The 23,959-nt window shown below is 43.9% G+C and overlaps 1 protein-coding gene and 1 long non-coding RNA gene across 2 annotated transcripts in view; one reads left to right on the top strand and one right to left on the bottom strand.

Moving 5' to 3' along the window:
• Positions 1 to 2,878, top strand: part of LOC122929042 — a 30,132-nt gene extending 27,254 nt beyond the window's left edge. Inside the window, exon 3 of the long non-coding RNA XR_006387951.1 lies at positions 2,753 to 2,878. This is a non-coding gene — a long non-coding RNA (uncharacterized LOC122929042). The remainder of the gene's footprint in view (positions 1 to 2,752) is intronic.
• Positions 2,879 to 2,889: 11 nt separating this feature from the next.
• TMEM82 (transmembrane protein 82) lies at positions 2,890 to 13,249 on the bottom strand. The gene is made up of 6 exons (XM_044282479.1): positions 12,728 to 13,249; positions 12,529 to 12,601; positions 10,679 to 10,853; positions 5,366 to 5,774; positions 4,583 to 4,770; positions 2,890 to 3,026 (listed from the first exon to the last, which is right to left on the bottom strand). Exons 1-6 carry the CDS (start codon positions 12,807 to 12,809, stop codon positions 2,946 to 2,948), a joined length of 1,008 nt encoding a protein of 335 aa, XP_044138414.1. The 5' UTR covers positions 12,810 to 13,249; the 3' UTR covers positions 2,890 to 2,945.
• Positions 13,250 to 23,959: the final 10,710 nt, after the last annotated feature.

The raw sequence follows: 23,959 nt of genomic DNA, 5'->3' as shown, positions 1-23,959 counted from the left end.
CGCCCGGAAAGAGGCAGGGAGCGCGGTGTGAGGGGCAGTCACCCCCTGTGTTGTGTGTGTGTGTGTGTGTGTGTGTGTATATATAGCATTATGGTGGGACGTAACCTGCGGGCTCTGCCATGACATGCCGCACAGCCGTCCTCTCCCCAGAGATGGATCCAGTTTCTGGTAACGGTCCCTTAACCCCTTCAGCTTGAGGTAGTTACTCAGGATGGCGGCGCATTATGAGGGGCAGAGGAGGCGCAGAAATGGTTAATGTAACAAATCACTCATTTCCTCTGCTGGATTCCTGGCTGATTACTGAGCCCCAGCTCTTGTTTTTCTTTTCTTTTTTTGCTTGAAAAGGAAAAAAAATTCTTGTTCCCAGATGTGAGACGAGAAACAGGATCTTTAGAGAATGGGAATACTTATAGCGAGAATGTAGGTCCAGCAGCTGCTTCATGTGCATTACACAGGCACACGCGCCTAGTGTGTTCTGTGCCAGGTATGGAGATCTATGGATCTCAGAGCGTCTGTTATGTATTGTCTGACCTCCCACCACTATTCCCATCAACGTCTCCACAACCACTACCCCAGGAGACTCGCCTGTAGGTCAGATACTGAGATTCTTGTGTATGTGACTCCAGGTAGCAGCTTAGAGCCTGAAGCCAGCCATATGCATTAGATATTGATGGATTCAGCCGAGCATCTAATGTGTATGGGGCTCCCTCAGTCATGGATGCCAGTGACCAAATCGGTCACTGCCCGATCCTTTTGCTCTTAGGAGATAAGTGGTGTCTGGCAGCAGCTTCTCTCCCGTCCCCATTCACTACATATGCATGCTCATCAAAGCCAAGCATGCATATGTATGGGAGAATCAGGAGAAGTAGCTGTCTGCTAAGCGTTTGGCCCACACTATAGATTTGTATAACGTCAAGCTTAGATACAGTATCACACATGAGTGGTTTAGACACAGGACTGTATAACACATGAGAGGCGCACACTTTTGATAGCTGTTGGCTGCATGCAGGTCATTACGACAGCTTTTTCAGCTGACTCCCCCAGCTCGGCCGAGCATGCATGTGTTCTCAATAGGGAGAATGGAGAAAGCTGCTGACAGACTCTTCTGGTGGTGGAAGAAGGATCAGGCAGGTTGAATCCTCACTCTTTGATCCTTATCCCACTAATCTGCCGTCTGTTGTACATGGGTCGGTTTGGCCAACATGCATCTAATGGATATAGCCAGCTGGTCACACACGATAGGCTTAGATACAGCGGGTCAGCAGCCAGTATCTCAGGGATAGGATTACATACACATACAGTCGCCGTTTTTGCCAGGACAGTTTAATGTAATGATTTTGAGTTGTTTTTTTTTTACATGTTGGTCAGTACGGATACAGCAGCTCAGTAGACAGTATCTAACCTGATGGGATTAGATACAGCAGCTCAGCAGATAGTATCACACATGATGGGCTTAGTTACAGCAGCTACTCAGTAGACAGTATCACACATGATGGGCTTAGTTACAGCAGCTACTCAGTAGACAGTATCACACATGATGGGCTTAGTTACAGCAGCTACTCAGTAGACAGTATCACACATGATGGGCTTAGTTACAGCAGCTACTCAGTAGACAGTATCACACATGATGGGCTTAGTTACAGCAGCTACTCAGTAGACAGTGTCACACATGATGGGCTTAGTTACAGCAGCTACTCAGTAGACAGTGTCACACATGATGGGCTTAGATACAGCAGCTACTCAGTAGACAGTATCACACATGATGGGCTTAGATACAGCAGCTACTCAGTAGACAGTATCACACACCAGGAGCTTGGATACAGCAGCCAATTTATTTACACGTGTTTTTGGTTGGCACAACTGGGAAGGCTGGAGCCAGGATGCAACACGGGCTGTCATATTGCTCACTCTCCTGGTGTGACCTACGGCTTGTTCGAGTCGACGGTCTGTAGAAGAAAAGGCATGGGTCACACACCACCCGCCATTCATCTACTGCTTCATTTATAAATGTCTCCATGGAGGCACTTCATATAAGTTTTGATGAAAATGCATAGGCCCAGTCACCACGTCAAGGTGGACCTTTTTGAATGGGTCCCTACTCTAATTTGCAGCGGCACCTGTAGGCTTGACATGGCCTATGCATTTTTATCAAATCGTATACGAAGTGCGTCATAGGACAAGTAAGTTAATATAGACCCGTAGCTTTTTACCTACAGAGTGACATACGTGTTAGAGTTGACCTTAGTGATGACAGTGCAGCAAAGTGTGAGCGCCACCTATAGATGTGCACAGGTTACTGCACAGAACGGATTTGCAGTGTTTGTAATATCACATAACACGATCCCAAATCCTATAGACAAATAACTATCTCCACTAAATACGCTTAAAAATAATAATAATAAAAAATAAAAATAAACATTCCTAAATGCCGGACACTATCGGGGTGAGTGCCCTGGGTCCAGACCTCATCCAGTCCTCTGGAAATACAACTTTCTGATAGCCTTTGCACTTCCTTTCCTCACCATGTTCAGTGAATGGGAACAGGATTGACTAGTCTGGATGCAACTGTAACAAACCCTCAGCTGTAAGAGCTGTTAGGTCTGTACAGGTTTTCAGACTTTGAATGTAAACCACAATGTTCCTATTCACTGAGAGCAAGCAGAGATTTTAATAACTGTGACAAATTGAACTAAGTCTATCAGGAAGTTTTCATGATGCACTGATTTGTAGTTGATTTATCTTTGCACTGCAGGCACCCGTGATCTGGATTCAGAGACATGCACCGTCCGTGGGTTCCTGCTCTATAAATGCAGATGATCCAGGGGGTATGAATTCTCCCTCAGCGTTCCTTCACCATCCACTATGGGGCTGCGGGGTCAGTGCCTTTCACGGTAATGGTGCTTTCATAAACAGTCATTATAAGAAATTCCAGGATATGATCCGTCTCATCCCTCCAGGGCGGTCTCTGTCTTAGGTTTTCTAGTCGTTGGACTCTTTCTGGAGGTCGAAATTCTGGCTGAATAATCCTAGACAGAAGATAAAGGGGTGGAAAATAATACAGAATACGGGAACATAAAAAATTGTGTGTGGCTGTGTGCTGCCATCTAGGGTCTGCACAGGGAATTACAACCAAAGTAATGACAGCAGTATGGCGGGTTCACACAGAGAGCTTTTACAGTTTTTGGTGCTATTTTTATTTGTAGTAGTGGCGTTTAGGCACAAGGTGCACATTTTGTGCGGAAAATCCACAGTGTAGTATGGAGCCATTGTGGGCAGCACGGTGGCTCAGCGATTAGCACTGGTGCCTTGCAGCACTGGGGTCCTACGTTCGAATCAGATCAAGGACAACATCTGTATGGAGTTTGTATGTTCTCCTCACGTTTGCCTGGGTTTCCTCCGGGTTCTCCGGTTTCCTCCCACACACTGATAGGGAACTTAGATTGTGAGCCCCATTGGGGACAGAGTGATGATAATGTCTGTAAAGCGCTGCGTATGTCAGCGCTATATAAGTGCATAATAATAATAATAGCTAAGCAGATGAGAGTTTCAAAATCTCCTCCACACGGTGCAGAGATTTTCCGCATAGGAAATCGAACTGCGGTGTGGATTTTTAAATCTGCAGCATGTCAATTGTTCGGGCGGATTTGCAATGCAGAGTTCACCCTTTGCAATGCAAACAGTGGGATCTGGGGTAAAAGCACATTGAAATCCGCATAGAAAATCCTTAATGCAGTTGTCCCATAAACAATATACTACAGTTTTCAAACCAGCACCTGGTGCATGGCCACTGAGTTATTCAATAAAATGTATCTGTATAGCGCCACCTGCTGTTTTTTTTTTTTTTTCTTATTTCTTTGCCCAGCTCACTGAGATGGTCGTACATGCTCCGTTTTCCTCCTGAGTTGTGATAGGGAAAGAGCTGCAGCCGAATGGTGCCGTCCGCTGAGCTGAGACAGAAAATGCACTCCCCTCGAGCTGGCAGCTTGATATAAATCTATGGGCAGATCTCTGGATCCATGTGAGGTACAGGGCTGGTTCCAGCTTTGTTAGGAAGGCATTGTAATGTACTATATGTTGTCTGTAATGGGATAACCCCTTTAAGTAATACATCTGGGTTTTGGTGTGAAAACAGCAGAATCTGCACAAAAATCCACATGCATGTGTAATGTGTGTTGGCATTTTTCGTGTCATGGTGTTTTGTTTTTTTACCAATGATTTTTCTCCATAGAGATCTAACGTAGAAGTGACATTATATAGGCCTACATAGTTTCAAACACTAGGCATATGAAAAACACTATTATAAAACGCACTATAGGAACAAAAACTGCTAAAAAAAAAAAAAAAAAGGACCAAAATTATGCATGAAGGAGCCTGCAAACTGCTCTTCATCAAAGGAGACGTTAACGCTAACTGGATGTCCACTATGGTGCATCTATAAGGGGGTGCAGAGGGGAACCACAGCAGGGCAGTAGTCCCATGTAAAGATTTTACATGGGGCGTATAACTCTGCCCCTGACATCCATTAGTGCCCTGGCAGGCGGAATTAATCAGCTGGCGTAGTCATCCATAATTGATCTCTCACCTCCTCTCTGCAGATGTCCAGCATGACCCCGGCATGGACCAGGCACCACAGCTCTCCGACTAGCGAGATGAAGATGTGTAAAATGTCTGACCATCTCCCCACCGTCATCATCAGGATCAGGAGGCCTCCCATGCGAACAAACACTGTCTGATATGCCATCTGCTCCGTGGGGTTCTGGTGCTGCTCCTCTGCCAGACAAACACAGCACAGGTATGAACCCAACACAGATAAAAGCATTTTCCCATAAGAATCCACCCTGCTTTCCCAGACTCACCCGAGTTATACAGCATTAGGGCTCATGCACACAGCCCTAATTTCTGTCCACATTTAATACGCATTTCTGCAGATCAGATGCGGGCCCATTCATTTCAATGGGGCCGCCTAGGATGCGGACAGCACACCGTGTGCTGTCTGCATCCACATGTCCATTCCGCGGCCCTCGAAAAAAGATAGAACATGTCCTTTTCTTGTCCGTTTTGCGAACATGGATAGGACATTTCTACAGAATTTTAAAAATAAATGACGGCATGCACACGTGCGGCTTCGTGATTTCTGGACTGCATAACACGGCCGTGTGCATGAGGCCTTACAGGGATAGGAGACATTTATCACATTTATTGTTTAGTACAGTAGGAAAGATGTGAAACAATCCCTATAGGAGCTGTAATGACAGTCATATTGCTTGCCACCCAGCTCCTATTTTTAGGGACTGTCCAATTATTTATGGGAGGTTGGCAACCCTCCTATGACATCAGATTGGGGTGCGATCATGGCAGCCCTTACCTTGCATATAGATCACCAGCAGTGTGTAGCAGATGGTCAGTGGCGTCCAAAATCTCACAGCCTCTGCCGTGCTGAGGAAATCCCGGTTAATTACGGCCACTGCTGCCAGATCCGATACGAAGAATGCCACTTTCAGTGCCCGGCACAGCCCAGTAGGGATGTCGTGCCAGCAGGCCACCAAAGACAGGCAAACCCCACAGTAACGTTTGCTGCTGTGCAGCTGGTACATAACTGCCACATGTCGGCACATCCTGCTTGTCTGCCACACAATCAGCCCCGATAGGCCCACCGCCAGTAGAAGGTTCCATGTTCGGTGAGGGGCCCCTTCATGCAGGTAATCCAGGCTGCAAGTAACCCCGCATCCCAATGAGAACTGGCAGAGGAGGAACAGCTGGGAACTGTGGATGCCCTGCGGAGACAGATAAAACATTGAGTTACAGTATGACATACTCCAGTCAGCTCCAGAGCTGCATACGTAATCCTACTGTAAGATTTAACTATATTGCCATCCTAAGGCAACTGGAGTAGGAGGACAGAACGTGGCAGCTGGAACTGGCCAGGACAGAAGGGCAGGTTTTGGGGAGGTATTGTGTTCTTCCAGGGCACTGTGGTATTTGGCTCTGCTGAGGTGGTATAATGTGCCACAATATGCCTTCCTGCCTTCTGTCATATTGGGCCTCACTACAAAACAGGGCCACGTTTATTTTTTTTTCCATGGCCAATTTAAGTTCCCAGTCTACTCCTGGCAATGCAAAATCTGCCAGTTATGTCTTGTGTGGACATACTAATGGTATGTTCACACAGTTGTATTAGCCCATTGAATGTTTAGGACGCCTTCTCACGCTGCAGATTTTATTGCAGACATTTCCGTGACTGAAAATCAGTTCCATTCACATGAATGGGGCTTGCAGAAATCCATGTGCTTGCCGCCCCATTTAAATGAATGTAACTGATGATCATTCGCGGAAATTTCTGCAGCGTGTGAAGGCTCTCTTAGACACGGAATCCACACCTGTGTTTCAAGGTTTATTTTAGTGGTTCTTTCCCTTTGATTCCTTGTAATGTAGTATGTTATTGGTAACGGGTACCTGGCCACATTCCTAAGGTCCAAACTAGGGATGGGCAAACGGAAAACCCCAAAAAAATAAAAATGCATTGGAAAATACAGTATATTAAATTTTGATGTTGATTTACTATACATTCTGTGATCGGGAATAAAATAGGCTTGACAATGCTTGGGTGCATAGAGTTAAGCTCTTTGTTACGTAGCTAGATGTTTTCTAGCTTCCTGGTCCCCCCAGTGTGTGGTCTGCAGTGAGCAGTACACATGTTCGGCTGCTTTGGTTTGGACTAGGGATGAGCAAATCGACTTCAAATGAAACATCCAAAGTCGATTCGCATAATACTTTGTTTGAATACTGTACGAAGCGAGCGGTCCGTACAGTATCAGAATGCTTTGGCTCCTATGAGCGGAAGTTATTACTTCAAGAAGTCTCGCGAGACTTCACGTAATAACTTCATAAATTGATTTCTATTTCTACTATAAAAAAAATAAACATTTTCGGAACTTGGGTTCAGTTCCAAGTGGTATTATGCGAAGTATTATGCAAATCGACTTTGGATGTTTCATCTGAAGTCGATTTGCTCATCCCTAGTCCAAACCAAAGCAGCCGAACATGTGTACTGCTCACTGCAGACCACACACTGGGGGGACCAGGAAGCTAGAAAACATCTAGATACGTAACAAAGAGCTTCACTCTGTGCACCTAAGCATTGTCACGCCTATTTTATTCCCGATCACAGAATTTATAGTAAAAACAAAAGAAAATTAAATATACAGTTTTTTCCAATGTATTTTTTTTGGGGGGGGGGGGGGTGGGGGGGTCCGGGTCCGTTTGCAGTGGGTTTTGGTGCAGATTTTCGGCTTGCCTTTGATTTGATTTCAGTGGAAATTTCTATACAAAAAGAAAGATAAATGGCAAATAGCTCACTCATCTACAAATTTGGAATGGGTGCTCTAGTCTCAGCTGATTCACTCTATCAAACAAAGAAGTTATTCAAAATATGGTTTGAGACTGGCACTCCCACGTGTGAATGAAAACGTAATTATATCTAATGTAATACACAATGGTTTATTTGGTAACACAAGATAAAACTGGTCTTAAAATATAGCATACTAAAAATAAGAACCCATGTAATAGCTGCAGCAAATGTCCTTAATATAAAATGACTGGTGGAAAAATATAAAAAATATTAACAAATAAAATATAAAAAAAGTCCAATGGTGATGTCAAAGGAGGGTAAGAAAAAGTGATAAAAATGGTAATAAAAATCCCCATACAAAGGGTTGATGAAAGGTTGGTAAAACACAGTTCTGTGCAGATCAACCCAATATATAGTACAGCATCTATAATTTGTGTATTTCTTACACCTGTCCCAGTCCCTTAACTGTATGTTTTGACTGGTTCACTTAGTATAAATCACAGGTACCTGTCCGATGTTATATTGTTGTGATGTGGCCGTAAGGAGAAAAGTCCGGTTTTACTCACGGTATACTTTCTCCGTCCGTGGCTTAATTTCTCGGCGTCTCACCTTACTGCCGCTGTCTCTCGATCAAAATGCCGAGATCTTGAGTTTGTCACGTGACCTTAGGTGGTGCTCGCGAGAGGTGGACTTGCAAAGCCCGTGTTTAGGTAGCCGGTATTGCGATCTTTGTTTTTTAGATCTCTATTCTTTTGGAGCGTTAGTTGGGAATTGACCACTGAGGAAGGGGAAAGAGATCCCCAAAACGCGTTTGGTTTTCACAATCCTATTCCCAACGGTTATTCTGGCTGGAAGCCCATGTGCCAACATCCCAATAGAAGAATTGGAGCGCTCCAAAAGAATAGAGATCTAAAAAACAAAGATCGCAATACCGGTTACCTAAACTCGGGCATCGCAAGTCCACCTCTCGCGAGCACCACCTAAGGTCACGTGACAAACTCAAGATCTCGGCATTTTGATCGAGAGACAGCGGCAGCGCACGAGTAAGGTGAGACGCCGAGAAATTAAGCCACGGACAGAGAAAGTATACCGTCAGTAAAACTGGACTTTTCTCCTTACAGCCACATCACAACAATATAACATCGGACAGGTACCTGTGATTTATACTAAGGAACCAGTCCAAACATACAGTTAAGAGACTGGGACAGGTGTAAGAAATACACAAATTATAGATGCTGTACTATATATTGGGTTGATCTGCCCAGAACTGTGTTTTACCAACCTTTCATAAACCCTTTGTATGGGGATTTTTATTACCATTTTTATCACTTTTTTTTACCCTCCTTTGACATCACCATTGGACTTTTTTTCACTTTTTTTTATATTTTTTTTTTTTGTTAATATTTTTTATATTTTTCCACCAGTCATTTTATATTAAGGACATTTGCTGCAGCTATTACTTGGGTTCTTATTTTTAGTATGCTATATTTTAAGATCAGTTTTATCTTGTGTTACCAAATAAACCATTGTGTATTATATTAGATATAATTACGTTTTCATTCACACGTGGGAGTGCCAGTCTCAAACCATATTTTGAATAATTTCTATACAGAGTCTGCACCAACAATGAACTTTTTTTTTCTACACATGCAAAAATCGCACCATGTGAACTACGGCACAGATTTTTCTCTGAAAGCAATGGGAGTGGATTCAATGTGGCTTTTGGTGCCTAAGGACTCATGCACACGAACGTATTTATTATTTGCATCCGATCCGCATTTTTTGCGGGTTGGATGCGGACCCATTCACTTGAATAGGGCTGCAAAAGATGCAAACAGCACACCGTGTACTGTCTGCATGCATTTGTCCGTTCCGTTGCATCTGCAAAATATAGAACCTGTCTTATTCTTGTCCACATTATGGACAAGGATAGGACTGTTCTGTTATGGGCCAGACGTTCTGTTCTGCAAAATGCGGAATGCACACGGCCGGTATCCGAGTTTTGTGGACCACAAAACACCTGTTGTTTGCATGAACCCTAAGGCCTCATGCACACGACTGTATGTATTTTTCGGTCCGCAAAAAACTGATCCGCAAAAAATACGGATGACGTCCGTGTGCATTCCATATTTTGCGGAACGGAACAGCACAGCTGGCCCCTAATACAACAGTCATATCCTTGTCTGTAATGCGGACAATAATAGGACATGTTCTATTTTTTTGCAAAACGGAAATACGGAAACGGAATGCACACGGAGTAGCTTCTGTTTTTTTTGCGGACCCATTTAAATGAATGGTTCCGTATACGGTCCACAAAAAAAAACGGAAAGGACACGGAAATAAAATACGTTTGTGTGCATGAGCTCTAAGGCCCCTTTCACACGAGCGTGACGGATTAGGTCCAGATGCGTTCAGGGTGCGTTCAGTGAAACTCGCACCATTTTGCAAGCAAGTTCAGCCAGTTTTGTCTGCAATTGCGTTCATTTTTTTCCGCGCGCGTGCAATGCGTTTTTCACGCGCGTGATAAAAAACAGAAGGTTTACAAACAACATCTCCTAGCAACCATCAGAGAAAAGCTAATTGCATCCGCACTTCCGGATGTAATGTGTTTTTCACTGAAGCCCCATTCACTTCTATGAGGCCAGGGCTGCGTGAAAAACGCTGACTATAGAACCTGCTGCACTTTTCACGCAACGCAGAACTAATGCGTGAAAAAAAAACCGCTCATGTACAAAGACCCATTGAAATGAATGGGTCAGAGTTCAGTGCGGGTGCTATGCGTTCATTTCACGCATTGCACCCGTACGGAAAACTCGCTAGTGTGAAAGGGGCCTAAGATTGAATTTGCAGATTTGGTGCAGAGATTTCTAGGCCTGTCTGATTTGCCTGAATGGGGCTCGCAGAAAAAACAACCCCATTCAGAGGACTACAACCAATTTTTGCAGAAATTTCTGCAACAAATCTGCCACGTGTGAATATCCCCTCTGTCACACCCCGATTTTCCACATGCAATTTATGGATGCAATTCACACTTATGGATTATGGATCCAGATGAATTCCATTTTTTATATGCACATTGTTTTTACGCGCATAACATTTTTATCAATGCGCCGCATGTTCCAATGGATCCATATGGGTACCATTTCCATCCCATAGAAGTCAATGGATTGAATTTAAAAACGCATCTTCCGTGTTTGCATAGTTCACATGTGTTTCCGTATATCTACAGCGTTACAAAAACAGCAAAAAATATCCTAAAAAAGTGAATCGTTTCAGTCACCAGCTGTGATGTCACATGCAATATGGATGAATGTGACGACATCAACAAACCTTCTGTAGAGACAATATCATGGAGACTGCACGTAGGGAGAACTCCAAAACCACCAGAGCCCCCACCCGGGGCCCCAGCAGGGAGTAAATGAACGTGAGGAGCAGGAGATGGAGGAGGTCACGAAACCGAGCCGGGGAGCTGAGCTGTGTCGCCTTCTTCTGTTTCTCGGGGTCACTGCGGGCGAGAAAAAGAGGGTGACTATACAGTGTAGGGAGTGCCAGTCAGTGGTGAGTAGAGTTAGTAGTATGTACTGGTTAGTGGTCAGAGCAGTTAGTATTAGGCCTCAGTAATATAGATTAGGGTTAGTATTATGTACAGAGATTCTCTCCTAGAAAGTTAGGGGTATTCCTCAATACATGAAGAGTATATGAGGTAAACTGCTCGTTTCCAGGGGTTAGGACCACGCTGCAATCCAGCAGCGGTGGTCGTGCTTGCACACGATTGTAAAAGGCACTACACCCTGGTGGCCAGGACTGTGAGAGCATCTAGGCACGCATGCGCAGCATCTTCCCTCTCTGTCACCTCATATCTGCTCTGCAGTGGTGGTCGTAATCCCTGGAAACAAGAAGTGTATAATGTGATGGAAAAATGAATCCAGCGAACAAAAGAGGCAATATGGATAATCACAATACATTAGTAAGTGCCTTATACTAACTGTGTCTACATGATAAATGCCATTTGCTGAAGTCTTCAGTGTAATTAGCTGTGCATACGAGTTATCAGTCTCCGTCAGCAATATACTAGTTAGTAGTTTTCATCAGTAAGTAGTGAATACTAGTTAGCAGTCTCCATTACTGTGGTTATTCTCCATCAGTGTACTTAGCAATAGGTACTAGTTAGTAGTCTCCATCAATTTAGTTAGTGGTGAGAACTAGTTAGAAGTCTGTCAATGTAGTTAGCAGTGGGTACTAGTTAGCTATTTCCATTTGTGTAGTTAGCAGTGAGTACTAGTTAGCACTTTCCATTAGTCTAGTTAGCAGTGAGTACTAGCGCACTTTCCATTAGTCTAGTTAGCAGTGAGTACTAGTTAGCACTTTCCATTAGTCTAGTTAGCAGTGAGTACTAGTTAGCACTTTCCATTAGTCTAGTTAGCAGTGAGTACTAGCTAGCACTTTCCATTAGTCTAGTTAGCAGTGAGTACTAGCTAGCACTTTCCATTAGTCTAGTTAGCAGTGAGTACTAGCTAGCACTTTCCATTAGTCTAGTTAGCAGTGAGTACTAGTTAGCACTTTCCATTAGTCTAGTTAGCAGTGAGTACTAGCTGTAGATAGCACTTTCCATTAGTTAGTTAGCAGTGAGTACTAGCTAGCACTTTCCATTAGTCTAGTTAGCAGTGAGTACTAGCTAGCACTTTCCATTAGTCTAGTTAGCAGTGAGTACTAGTTAGCACTTTCCATTAGTCTAGTTAGCAGTGAGTACTAGCTAGCACTTTCCATTAGTCTAGTTAGCAGTGAGTACTAGCTAGCACTTTCCATTAGTCTAGTTAGCAGTGAGTACTAGTTAGCACTTTCCATTAGTCTAGTTAGCAGGGAGTACTAGTTAGCACTTTCCATTAGTCTAGTTAGCAGTGAGTACTAGTTAGTACTTTCCATTAGTCTAGTTAGCAGTGAGTACTAGCTAGCACTTTCCATTAGTCTAGTTAGCAGTGAGTACTAGTTAGCACTTTCCATTAGTCTAGTTAGCAGTGAGTACTAGTTAGTACTTTCCATTAGTCTAGTTAGCGGTGAGTACTAGTTAGCACTTTCCATTAGTCTAGTTAGCAGTGAGTACTAGTTAGCAGTCTCCATTAGTGCAGTAAGTACTAGTTAGTGACCTCTCAGTATAGTTACGGGTTAGTTGACCCTCTTACTTCAGACACCTGATGTACAGATGAACCTTCATGAAGTTGTACAGAACGGACACAGCGCAGGCCCCGACCAGACCTGTGGGAACAGGAAGAAACAACCTTATGTGAAGTATTATACACAGAGGGACACCTCACCCAGATAGAGCACGCAGGTCTGAGATCTCTGTTACATGGCGTTAATATCCCTCTGTGTTCATCTCACCTTGTAGGAAGGAGTCCACACTGCCCAACAGGTTCCAGGGCACCCCGGGGAGGAAGGAGACCACATAGTCCAGGAGCCCCATGGTGAGCCTGGGTATGGGAAGGACAGCTGCAGCTCTTCCCTGTCTGCTGTGTGAGAGTAAAGGTCAATCCCAGTCCTGACAACTGATAAACACTGTGCAAAGGGGCAGACATTAACCCCTGCAGGACCAGACTGCTCTGAGGGGCACCGACCAGTGGCCCCCACGTCACTGACAAATGCAGGCTCTCGCTGTCGGAATGGGCAGCTGTAAATATGGCACCAGCTGGTCAACTGAAACTGCCTGACGTGCTTCTGCCAGGTCCTCAGCCGTGGTGATTTGCCTTCTTTGCAATTCTGCAGCAAGTCGACATCCAAATACACATCAAAATCTGCTCGCCTGCCAGAGGCTGGCATAGTTTTTCTCCAGCATGTACGACTGTTTCCAGATGCACATGTTGTTAAATTTGCCGGGGCCCCCAACATGCCCACTCTCCACCCTTGTCCCACCCAACTGTCAAAAACTTTTTGACACCAGCCTGTTGGTCAAAAAAGGGGACTATCTTTTCTACTAAAATAGTCGCAAGCCTCTTGATGAATGACCCCCTTTGCTGGCACTGTGTCCATTCTGTTTTTTTTTTGCAAACCGTATGCGTAACTATTAATTTCAACGGGTCCACAAAAAAAACGGAAGGTACTGCATTTGCATTCCGTTTCCGTATGTCCGTATTTCCGTTTAGCAAAAAAATAGAACATGTCCTATTATTGTCCGCATTACGGACAAGGATAGGACTGTTCTATTCGGTCTTGTGCATGAGCCCTTACCATGCTTTAATCTGATTGTCTGCAGGTAGCCTTAGGGTAACTCAACATAATGCAGAGTTGTATGCAGAAAATCCACATGATATCTGCACCAAAACCGCATAAAAAATGCACTTAAATCCAAAATATTTATTGTGGTTTTGGTGTATTATTTGTTGCTGATTTTCTGTTAAAGTCCATCTGTCAGCAGTTTTGTACCTATGACACCAGCTGACCTGTTACTTGTGCACTTGGCAGCTGAAGGCATCTGTGTTGGTCCCATGTTCCTATGTGCCCACATTGCTGAGAAAAATGATGTTTTAATATAAGCAAATGAGCCTTTAGGAGCAATGGGGGCGTTACCATTACACTTAGAGGCTCTGCTCTCTCTGCAACTGCCGCACCCTCTGTACTTTATTGACAGGACCAGGCGTGATGGCCTGGCCCTGTCATTCAAAGTGCAGAGGGTGCAGCAGTTGCAGAGAGACCAGAGCCTCTAAGTGTAATGGCAACGCCCCCATTATTTGCATATTTTAAAACATAGTTTTTCTCAGCAATTCGGGCACATATGTACATGGGACCAACACAGATGTCTTCAGCTGCCAAGTGCACATGTAACAGGTCAGCCAGTGTCATAGGAACAAAACTGCTGACAGATGGACTTTAACAACCCCATTGAAGTCTATAGGAAATATCACTGGGGGAGATTTATCAAAACTGGTGTAAAGGAAAACTGGCTTGATTGCCCATAGCAACTAATCAGATTCTTCCTTCCATTTTCCAAAGGAGCTCTGAAAAATGGAAGGTGGAATCTGATTGGTTGCTATAAGCAGCTAAGCCAGTTTTCCTCTGTACCAGTTTTGATAAACCTCCCCCACTATATATAAGGTGCGGGATCGCACAAACAATTGACATACTGTGGATTGTAAAATTTCTGCATGTAAGAAAATACGCACCATGTGCATGAGATTTGGCAACTCTTTGCCGGTAATGTATTTTATGCAGCTTTTTTATCTGCATGAAAATCCATGTGGAAAAACTGCATGTAAGCCATGTGGGTTACCCCGGGATAAGCTCACTGTAGAGCGGTGAATACATTGGGAGTCATTTAGGGTCCATTCACGCGTCCGTATATGTTTGGCGGATCCGTAAAAAACGGACACCTGCAATGTGCATACCGCATTTTGCAGACCGCACATCGCCGGCACTCTCATAGAAAATGCCTTTTTCTTGTTTTCTCAATTTGCGGACAAGAATAGGACATGTTCTATTTTTTTGCGGAACGGAAGTGCGGATGCGGGAGCACATTCCGGCCCCATTGAAAATGAATGGGTCCGCACCTATTCCACAAAATTGCGGAACGGATGTGGACCCATTTTGCTGACATGTGAATGGATCCTTAGAAACCTCGCTATCTCTGTTTTTGGAGTTGCAAGACTTCTTTAAGCAACTTTTTAAACGCCAGTGCGACAATATTTTGTTGCACTGCGTTTTTACATCATACTCGGCACTTGGGAGTGGCGACTGCCGGGGCTAGGACATCGGCCCCAGCAAATGCAAGGTGTAAAAGAGGAGTGAAAACTACTCCTGTCAGGAGCTGGGGTAGCTGTCACTCCTGGCGCACAGACTGCCGCAGGTGCACCTAATATATGACGAAGTGTGCGAGGGATATTAGGCAAGGGCTACACAGGATCGCTGAGCAGCGGTGATCCCATAGAAATTAATGCGATCGCTGCCGCAGTTGCATGAAATCCAACACAGCTGGATGTCTTGCAGCTGCCGCAGTGATCCTATTCATTTCTATGGGATCACCGCTGCTCAGCGATCCTGGCCACGACTGTGTAGCCCTTGCCATAGAGACCGGAGTATTATAAGTGACCCCCATTTTGTTCCCTTCAAGGCCCCAATACACATTACAATATTGTTGTATGAACCCAGCTTTTTTTTGGCAGGACCGGTTGACAATGTCATGTGTGGGAAGCTCCTGACTCGCCTCCAACAGATGATGTCAGGGGAGAGGATGATCAGTCATATTTTAATGCCCATCCTTCTGTTCTCACAGGAGATAAGTCACCGCTGGGGTCAGATAAGAGCGACTGTTCATTTTTCCACCCAATTCCTATGCATTGTACTGTGCTGTGTAATCAGCCGCAATGATGTCAGCGTCTGCAGACAGAAGTTGGACTCTCGGGGTATAACGGGTTAATGCTTGGCTCAGCAGGACCTTGACCAGGTAGGTGCAGAGGAGTCTCTTTCATGGGGGGATTCTTCCAGGTAAATATTTGCAGGTGACAGGACAAGGTCTGGAGGCTCCATGATAGCAATGTGCTGATGCCAAACCTCATGAAGGGAGCACCCACCTTTACTCATTGCTTACATAGCAGCTCCTTCACACAATGCTGTTTTCAGAGCAACCCCCACCCCCTTTAATGATTGGATTATAAGGTCACAGGAAGGGGCTCCGTGGAGGACTTTCCGAAGTTTCAGCAAATATCGCGATACTCACTTTGTCTCGCCCCTATCACGTGTTACTATTCGCATTAGGCTACATTCACACGTCAGTATTTTCCTATATCCCGATTTTCGGTCCGTTTTTTGCGGATCCGTTGTTCCTGAAAATGTTTCCGTATGTCATCCGTTTTTTGCGGATCCGCAAAAAATGGAAACATGTATAAATTTCAATAATCAAATAAAGTTGTTTGGAATTCATTGAAAAAAAATTGAAAAAAAAAATAAAAATTTGTTATGTGTTTCCAGGAACGGAATCCGCAAAAAACGGATGACATCCGAATGTCTTCCGTTTTTTGCGGATCCATTGACTTTGCATTGTACCAGGATCCGATTTTTGCGGAACATAATAGGACATGTTTTATATTTAAACGGACATGCGGAAGGGAACAACGGAAACGGACAGCACACATTGTGCTGTCCGATTTTTTTTCCAGGACCCATTGAAAATGAATGGGTCCAGATCTGGTCCTGATCTGTTCCGCAAAAAACGGAACAGATCAGGAAAGAAAAAACGGACGTGTGAATGGACCCTAAATGATTGTATCAAAATACAAAGCAGAGTTCAGCTTCATATTTTGATACAGTAATTTATGCAAATCAACAAAGACACGTGATTAGAGGCGAGCCAAAGTGAGTATCGCGATATTTGCTGAAACTTCGAAAAGACCTCCATGTTCTTAACATCGTTTTTAAAAGAATTTGCTGAACCCTAGTCACAGGGGCATATTTACTAAACTTTCTGCTCCTGTTTTTAGTCTAAATAAGACAGTCTTATTTTTTTCAGTCGCATTTACTTTACATTGAAATTGCGCCTGTTTTGTAGGAATTTGCTCCTCGTTCGCCTATTTTCATTTTTAGACTAATTCAGAAGTTTTCTAACTTTTTTCCACTTTTTTTTCTGAACTATTTTTATGTAGGTGCGTTTTTTTTTTTTTTTTTGCCTGAATTTGTGGCAAAAACAGTCTAATTTCTACTCCACTCCACAGTGTACTTTTCTTCGTCTGTTTTTAATGGTGAAGTGTGACTTTTTTTTTGCACTTTCTAGGAGAAATGTTACTTTTCTCCACGCAGATGCGACTTTTTCATGGGTAAATAAGTTAGACCAGTCTAAGTGAATATGAAACTGTCATACTGAGGTCAAACTTATATATCCCGAGTCGAATTCATCAACGGCTGTGCAAATTTTGATAAATACCCGGCAAGAAAGACAGACAAATGAAATAGGCCAGTCTAATTTTTACACGCGCACTTGGTAAGTGTGCCCCACAGGGTGCAGCTGTATTCTAGACTATGGAGCTGCACCAGGGTTACTGGTGCATATAGTCCCCCTGGATCACTGCTCACCTGTAATAGAAATGCACAATATGAAGCAAAAGTTTGTCAACAAGATTCTACTTATCATATGCTGCACACAGAAATCAAAGCAACAATAAATATGTGTTAGGGCACGGTCCCACGGGCAGCAGAGACATGTCCAAAAACGTCACGAACACGGAAGACATGCAAAACACTAAGGTGCAAATAAGGTCTAAGCTAAACCTACAAAACCACACAGCCATTCCATTCGCAATGGAGGTCATTTACGAAGACCAGTGATTTCGGACATCCTTTGTTCTCCCCCCCCCCCCCCCCCACATTGACGGAGAAAGCCCTTAGCTAATGCCTCATCATAAATTAGGCTCACCGCTGGCAATCTACTGCCCCTGACTGGAGTACTTTTCACTCCACTTTTACGCCTGTTTCCAGGCATAAAAGATGATAAAAAAAAATTGGGCCTGATGTCCTAGCCCAGCCCTTGATTAAATCGAATCCAGCCGGCACTCGCTGTATTACCTGGCGTTGCAACGGAAAGGAGCGTCGCTCCATGTGGACCAGTGAAAAAATACAGCAAACCGCCAATATGTTGCGAAATATTATTATTTTTCTTTAGTTAATATTTCATATAACGCATTTCGGCATATAGCCTTTATCAATCGATACGTGAAATGTATCCATTGATAAAGGCTATATGCCGAAACGCGTTATATGAAATAAAGAAGAAGAATATTTCGCAACATATTGGCGGTTTGCTGGATTTTTTCACTAGCCCAGCCCTTGTCACTCCAAAGTGGCAAGCACGGCACAAAAATGAAAAACAAAATATAGTCACAAAGTCAAAAAGTTGCAAAATGAGGTCTTGCAACATTTTTTTATGCCCAAAAACTGGTAAGGCCTAGATGGTAAATGAACCCCAATGGGTTCAGTTAATTTGAAAACAATGCAGACCTGCATATCTGCAAATTTACCATTCACATGGCAGCCACTAGGAAGGCCCATACATCAGAGCTCCATGTACAGTCTCTGGGGGTCATTTCTCACGCTCGTCTGTTTTGTAGCGTGCAATTAGACCGGCTTAGGGTACTTTCACACTAGCGTTTTTCTTTTCCGGCGCTGAGTTCCGTCCTAGGGGCTCAATACCTGAAAAAAACTGATCAGTTTTATCCTAATGCATTCTGAATGGAGAGCAATCCGTTCAGGATGCATCAGTTCAGTCCCTCTTACATTATTTGGCCGGAGAAAATACCGCAGCATGCTGCAGTTTTCTCTCCGGCCAAAAATCCTGAACACTTGCCGGAATGCCGGATCCAGCATTAATTTCCATTGAAATGCATTAATGCCGGATCCAGCCCCAAGTGTTCCGGCAAAACGGATCTGTTCTTTCCGTTCGCGCATGCGCCGATCATTAAATCTGTGGGGAAAAAAAATACCGGATCCATTTTTCCAGATGACAACCGGAAAGACGGATCCGGTATTGCATTGCATTTGTGAGACAGATCCGCATCCGTTTGCGTCCAGATTGCCGGATCCGGCAGGCAGTTCCGGTGGCGGAACTGCCTGACTGAATCCTCTGCCGCAAGTGTGAAGGTACCCTTAGTGGATCAGCCTGTCAGTATTTTGCATAATATTTATAAGGAGTCGCACAGCAGGTGATGAATGAGGCGATGCGTCTTTGTATTCATCAGAGTGCAGGTAGACAACTCGTTGGTCGGTTCACGAATTAGGTGCAAAAGTGCAGTGAAAAAGCTGCATATTAGATGTAAAAATTTGCATATTATGTATAAAAAGTCACAGCGACGTACACATGTGTGCCTTTTCACAAACATACACGTCTACCAGAAGACACGACTTTTTAAAATACAATTGTTGCACAGCCCCACACAAAGCTGATGAAAAAACTAAGCCACCTCTGGAGTGGTGAAGAATTAGAATGTTTTTGCACCCAATTTGTGCGTAAAAAAGGCGTACCTACATAAATGGGCCCAAAAAATGTGCAAAGAAAAAAAAGGCCACCAGAATTAGTCTAAAACGGAAAATTGTCGAGTGAGGCGCAAATGCCTCCATAACAGACACACTTTTCGTTAGTAAATGCGGCTAAAAATATTAGTCTAAAACGGGTACAAAACGCCGTAATAAATGACCCCATTTACTATAGTGTCTGCGCCTATTTTTAGGTGAAAATGCTATGTCACATTTACTACTGAAATTGCACCTGTTTTGTGAGGCTTTTGTGCCTCATTTTACTATTTTGAATATTTAAACTAATTTAAGAGTGGTCTATTTTTTGCAACTTTTTTTCTGACCTATTTAGGTGCGCCTTTTTTTGCTCCTGAATTTGTTGCAAAAACAGTCTAAGGCTACTTTCACACTTACGTTCAGAGCGGATCCGTCTGGGGTCTGCCCAGACGTATCCGCTCATATAATGCAGACGATGGATCCGTTCAAAACGGATCCGTCTGCATTATATTGTAGAAAAAATTCTAAGTGTGAAAGTAGCTTCAGACGGATCCGTCCAGACTTTACATTGAAAGTCAATGGGAGACGGATCAGTTTGAAAATTGAGCCATATTGTGTCAAATTCAAACGGATCCGTCCCCATTGACTTACATTATACCATTACACCATTGACTTACATTATAAGTCTGGACGGATCCGTTTGCCTCCGCACGGCCAGGCGGACACCCGAACGCTGCAAGCAGGGTTCAGGTGTACGCCTGCTAAGCGGAGGCCAAACACTGCCAGACTGATGCACTCTGAGCGGATCCGCATCCACTCAGAATACATTAGGGCTGGACGGATGCGTTTGGGGCCGCTTGTGAGAGCGGAACTCACAAGCGGAGCCCTGAACGCTAATGTCAAAGTAGCCTTATTTCTACTCCACTCCAGGGTGTACTTTTCTTCATCTGTTTCTAGTGGTGAAGTGCGACTTTTTTTGCATTATAAGGCTCATGCATACGAACGTATTTTATTTCCGTGTCCGTTACGTTTTTTTGCAAACCGTATGCGGAACCATTCACTTTAATGGGTCCCCAAGTACTCCGTGTGCATTCCATTTCCGTATGTCTGTATTTTTGTTCCACAAAAAAATAGAACATGTCCTATTATTGTCCGCATTATGGACAAGGTAAGGACTGTTCTATTAGGGGCCAGCTGTTCCGTTCCGCAAAATACGGAATGCACACGGATATCATCTGTATTTTTTTCCGGATCCGTTTTTTTTGCGGATACATATGGTCTTGTGCATGAGCCCAGTCACACATTACCTGCAGACATGCAACTTTTTTCCGCAGAGATGGGACTTTTTTCATATGCAAGTAAATTAGACCAGACTAAGTGAATTTGAACCTGTAGTACTGAAAACCAACCACCAGAGGTCAGACTAATAAAAATACGCTGAGTTTAATTAATCAATGGCTGTGCGACTTTTAATACATACAGACGAGTTTGATAAATGTGCCCCAGTATCTTATGCCAGAATTATGTGGCTATTTTGCCGCAAAACATTGTATCTTAGGGCATGTCCTCTTTCTTGTAGTGCCCGCCCCTTACCAGTAAGCCATACCTCCTTTTAGCTAATCAAAATATTTGGAGAAATCCTAGTTGCACCAAAACTGCTCCAATTTGGCTATACCCTTAAGACCTCATGCACATGACCGTATTCTTCAGTGTCCAAGTCTTAATGAATATGAATCTGTCTTACAAGAAAACAACCACTAGAGGTCAGACTTAAACTTGCTGGTTTATTAATGCTACCTGCACACTACAGTGGGAACATTTTTTTTGTTAAAAAAAAGACACACTCTTTTTTTTTATAAAGATCCCAACCCCTGCAGTGCCCTCAGTACACCTAATGTTCCCCATAGTGGCCCCCAGCTGTAATAATGTCCCCCATAGTGGCCCCCTGCAATTATAGTGGCCCCCAGCTCTAATGTTTTGCTTTAGCAAAAATAATAAATATACACACCTCATCCACTTGCCCGTGCAGAGGCCGTCGCTCCTCTCGAAGGACCTGCACTTGCTGTGATGACACATTACGCTGAGCACAGGTCTTTAAAAGGTCCTTTTCAATCAAGTGATAAGTGACTGCCACTGCGTGTGCCAGTGGATGGGGTATTTTTTGTAACCCTTAAAAGGCCATGTTGTTCTAGTGTGCCCAATTTTAACTGCCGTTAGACGGGTGCACTCCTGTCTAAGTGGGCGTTAAAAAGAGTCCCTTTGATTTCAATAGGGTCCGTCTGGTCGTGAAAACGTCCAAAAATAGAAAATGTCCTATTATTTGACGGCCGTTATTCACTGACCTTTAAAAAAAAAAAATGTCCATGTGAATAGCCCCATAGACTGCAATGGTTCTAAAAATGGTGGGGCACACATCCGCACCGTGTCTTGCAGTCTGCAAATTGTGGATCTGCAAAATACGGATGCGGGCTGTGTGCCCTCATGCACACAAACTTGTGTAGCCCATACCCACAAACAGCCGGTCTGCAATATACAGGCACCAGGCATTGCGCTCCATATCTCTTGAATGGGTCTGCAATCCACAAGATATGGAGCGGAAGCCCACAGAAGCACTATAGAGTGCTTCCGTGGCATTTAGGCTTCGTTCACATCAGTGTTCAGCCTTTCGGAAAGGACGGATTCGGCACATAACTGAGCCGAACGGAGCCTATAGACCCCCATAGACTATAATGGGGTCCGTTAGGTTTCCGCTCCAGAGGAAGATTTTTCTTTCAAATCTTTGTTTATTACGAGTGAAAGTAATCAACAGTTAAGAAAGGAGGGCAACACGCCCCAAAAATCATGAAGACTTGCTCAGAGGAAGATTTTTGAAGCGGAGATAAAAATCCTGCATGCACTACTTTTGTCTCCGATCCAAAATATCCTCTGAGCGTAAACCTAACGGACCCCATTATAGTCTATGGGGTCCGTAGGCTCCGTTCGGCTCAGTTATGTGCCGAAACCGTCCTTTCCGTTTTTCCTGTCCCTATAAAGGAGTAGGAGAACGGAAAGGCTGAACGCTGATGTGAACAAAGCCTTAGGTCCGTGCTTCCGCGCTGCAAAAAAAAGAAAAAAGAATCTGTTCTATTTTTTTTCAGTGCAGATTGCAGATCCACTCAAGGGAATGGGTCTGCATCCGCAAACAGCGGGCTCGCGGCCTGTGCACAGGACGCACACGTTAGTGTGCACTTATTATAGTGTTTTGCTCCTGTTTTAGGCCTCATGCACATGACCGTTGTTGTGTCCGTTGTTCTGTTTTCCGTGATTTTCTGCTGACCCATTGACTTTCAATGGGTCAGTGGAAAATTCGGAAAATGCACCGTTTGTCATCCGCGTCCGTGATCTGTGTTTCCAGTCCGTGAAAAAAATACGACCTGTCCTATTTTTTTCACAGACAGCGGTTCACGGGCCCATTCAAGTCAGTGGGTCCGTGAAAAAACACAGATGCACACAAGATTGTCATCTGCGTCCGTGATCCGTGTCCGTTTTTTTTCCTATCATTTGCAAGGCAAACTTGACTTAGATTTTTTTTCACTTTTCTTCATGTCTGGTGATCCTCCAAAAATCAAGGCAGACACACGGAAACAAAAACGGATCACGGAACAACGGAACCCCGTTTTGCGGACCGTGAAAAAATACTGTCGTGTGCATGAGGCCTTAGTCAAATTTTTCCCATTTTAGACAAATTTTTTAGTAGCTTTACTAATGAAAGTGGTCTATTTTGGAGGCATTTTCTCCTCATTTAACATTTTCCAGGTTTTTTGGGGCCCATTTATGTAGGTGTGCCTTTTTTACACATGAATTAGGCACAAAAACATTCAAATTTTTACACCACTCCAGGGGTGGCTTAGTTTCTTTGTCAGCTTTCTGTGAGGCTGTTCGACAATTTTATTTAAAAAGTCGCCTCTTCTGGTAGACGTGTGCTTTTTCGCAAACATAAACATGTTCATGGCTGAGGGTTTTTCTATCTAATATGCAACATTTTATTTGAAATATGCAACTTTTTATCCAATATGTGACTTTTCCGTTGCACTTTTGCATCTAATTTGTGAGGCGACCAACGAGTATTCTAATTACACACAATCGGCCTGCGCCCTGACGAATACAAAGATGCATCACCTAATTTAACACCTGCGGTGCGGCTCATTATAAATCCCACTCTAAAAAACAGACAAGCATGATAAATGACCCCAAATGACTTCTCCTCACCACAAGGTGGCGCTGCTCACCCCCAGAAAACAACAGGCAACACTTACTCCTGACACTTTCCATTTCATCATCGGCCGTGACAGTAGAGGCACAGGGGTTGTGCTGTGCGATGGTCTGCATCAGTGCCTGACTGACATGTGCACTATATAGGTTGCATGTACCTCACAATTACGCGCTATTTTGTGAATTTCTATGGGCCATGTTGTTAACATGCCTCGCATGGTCTTCTCCAGCAATTGCGTCTCGGGCAGGAAAAGCCATTTGCACAGGTTCTCTTCTAAATAACTGAAAAAAAAACTAAAGTTTTGTGCATTTAGAAATTATGAGCTATAGACTAGAGCCGCATGGTGACTGGCTGTGTGACATTGCGAGAAATGACTG

The sequence above is a fragment of the Bufo gargarizans genome, chromosome 2 (assembly GCF_014858855.1).
Source record: "Bufo gargarizans isolate SCDJY-AF-19 chromosome 2, ASM1485885v1, whole genome shotgun sequence".
Taxonomy (NCBI): domain Eukaryota; kingdom Metazoa; phylum Chordata; class Amphibia; order Anura; family Bufonidae; genus Bufo; species Bufo gargarizans.
The sequence above is the reverse complement of the archived record's forward strand: the minus strand, read 5'-3'. Positions and strand labels throughout refer to the sequence as shown.

Bases quoted from the DNA above. Each gene is read 5' to 3' on its own strand.
- TMEM82 (XM_044282479.1), bottom strand. From the start codon at position 12,809: ATGGGGCTCCTGGACTATGTGGTCTCCTTCCTCCCCGGGGTGCCCTGG. The intron at 5,775-10,678 runs GTTTGTTGATGT...CTGTCTCCGCAG, and splicing joins TGATATTGTCTCTACAGAAG to GGCATCCACAGTTCCCAGCT. The intron at 3,027-4,582 runs GTGAGAGATCAA...TCTTCTGTCTAG, and splicing joins TGGACATCTGCAGAGAGGAG to GATTATTCAGCCAGAATTTC.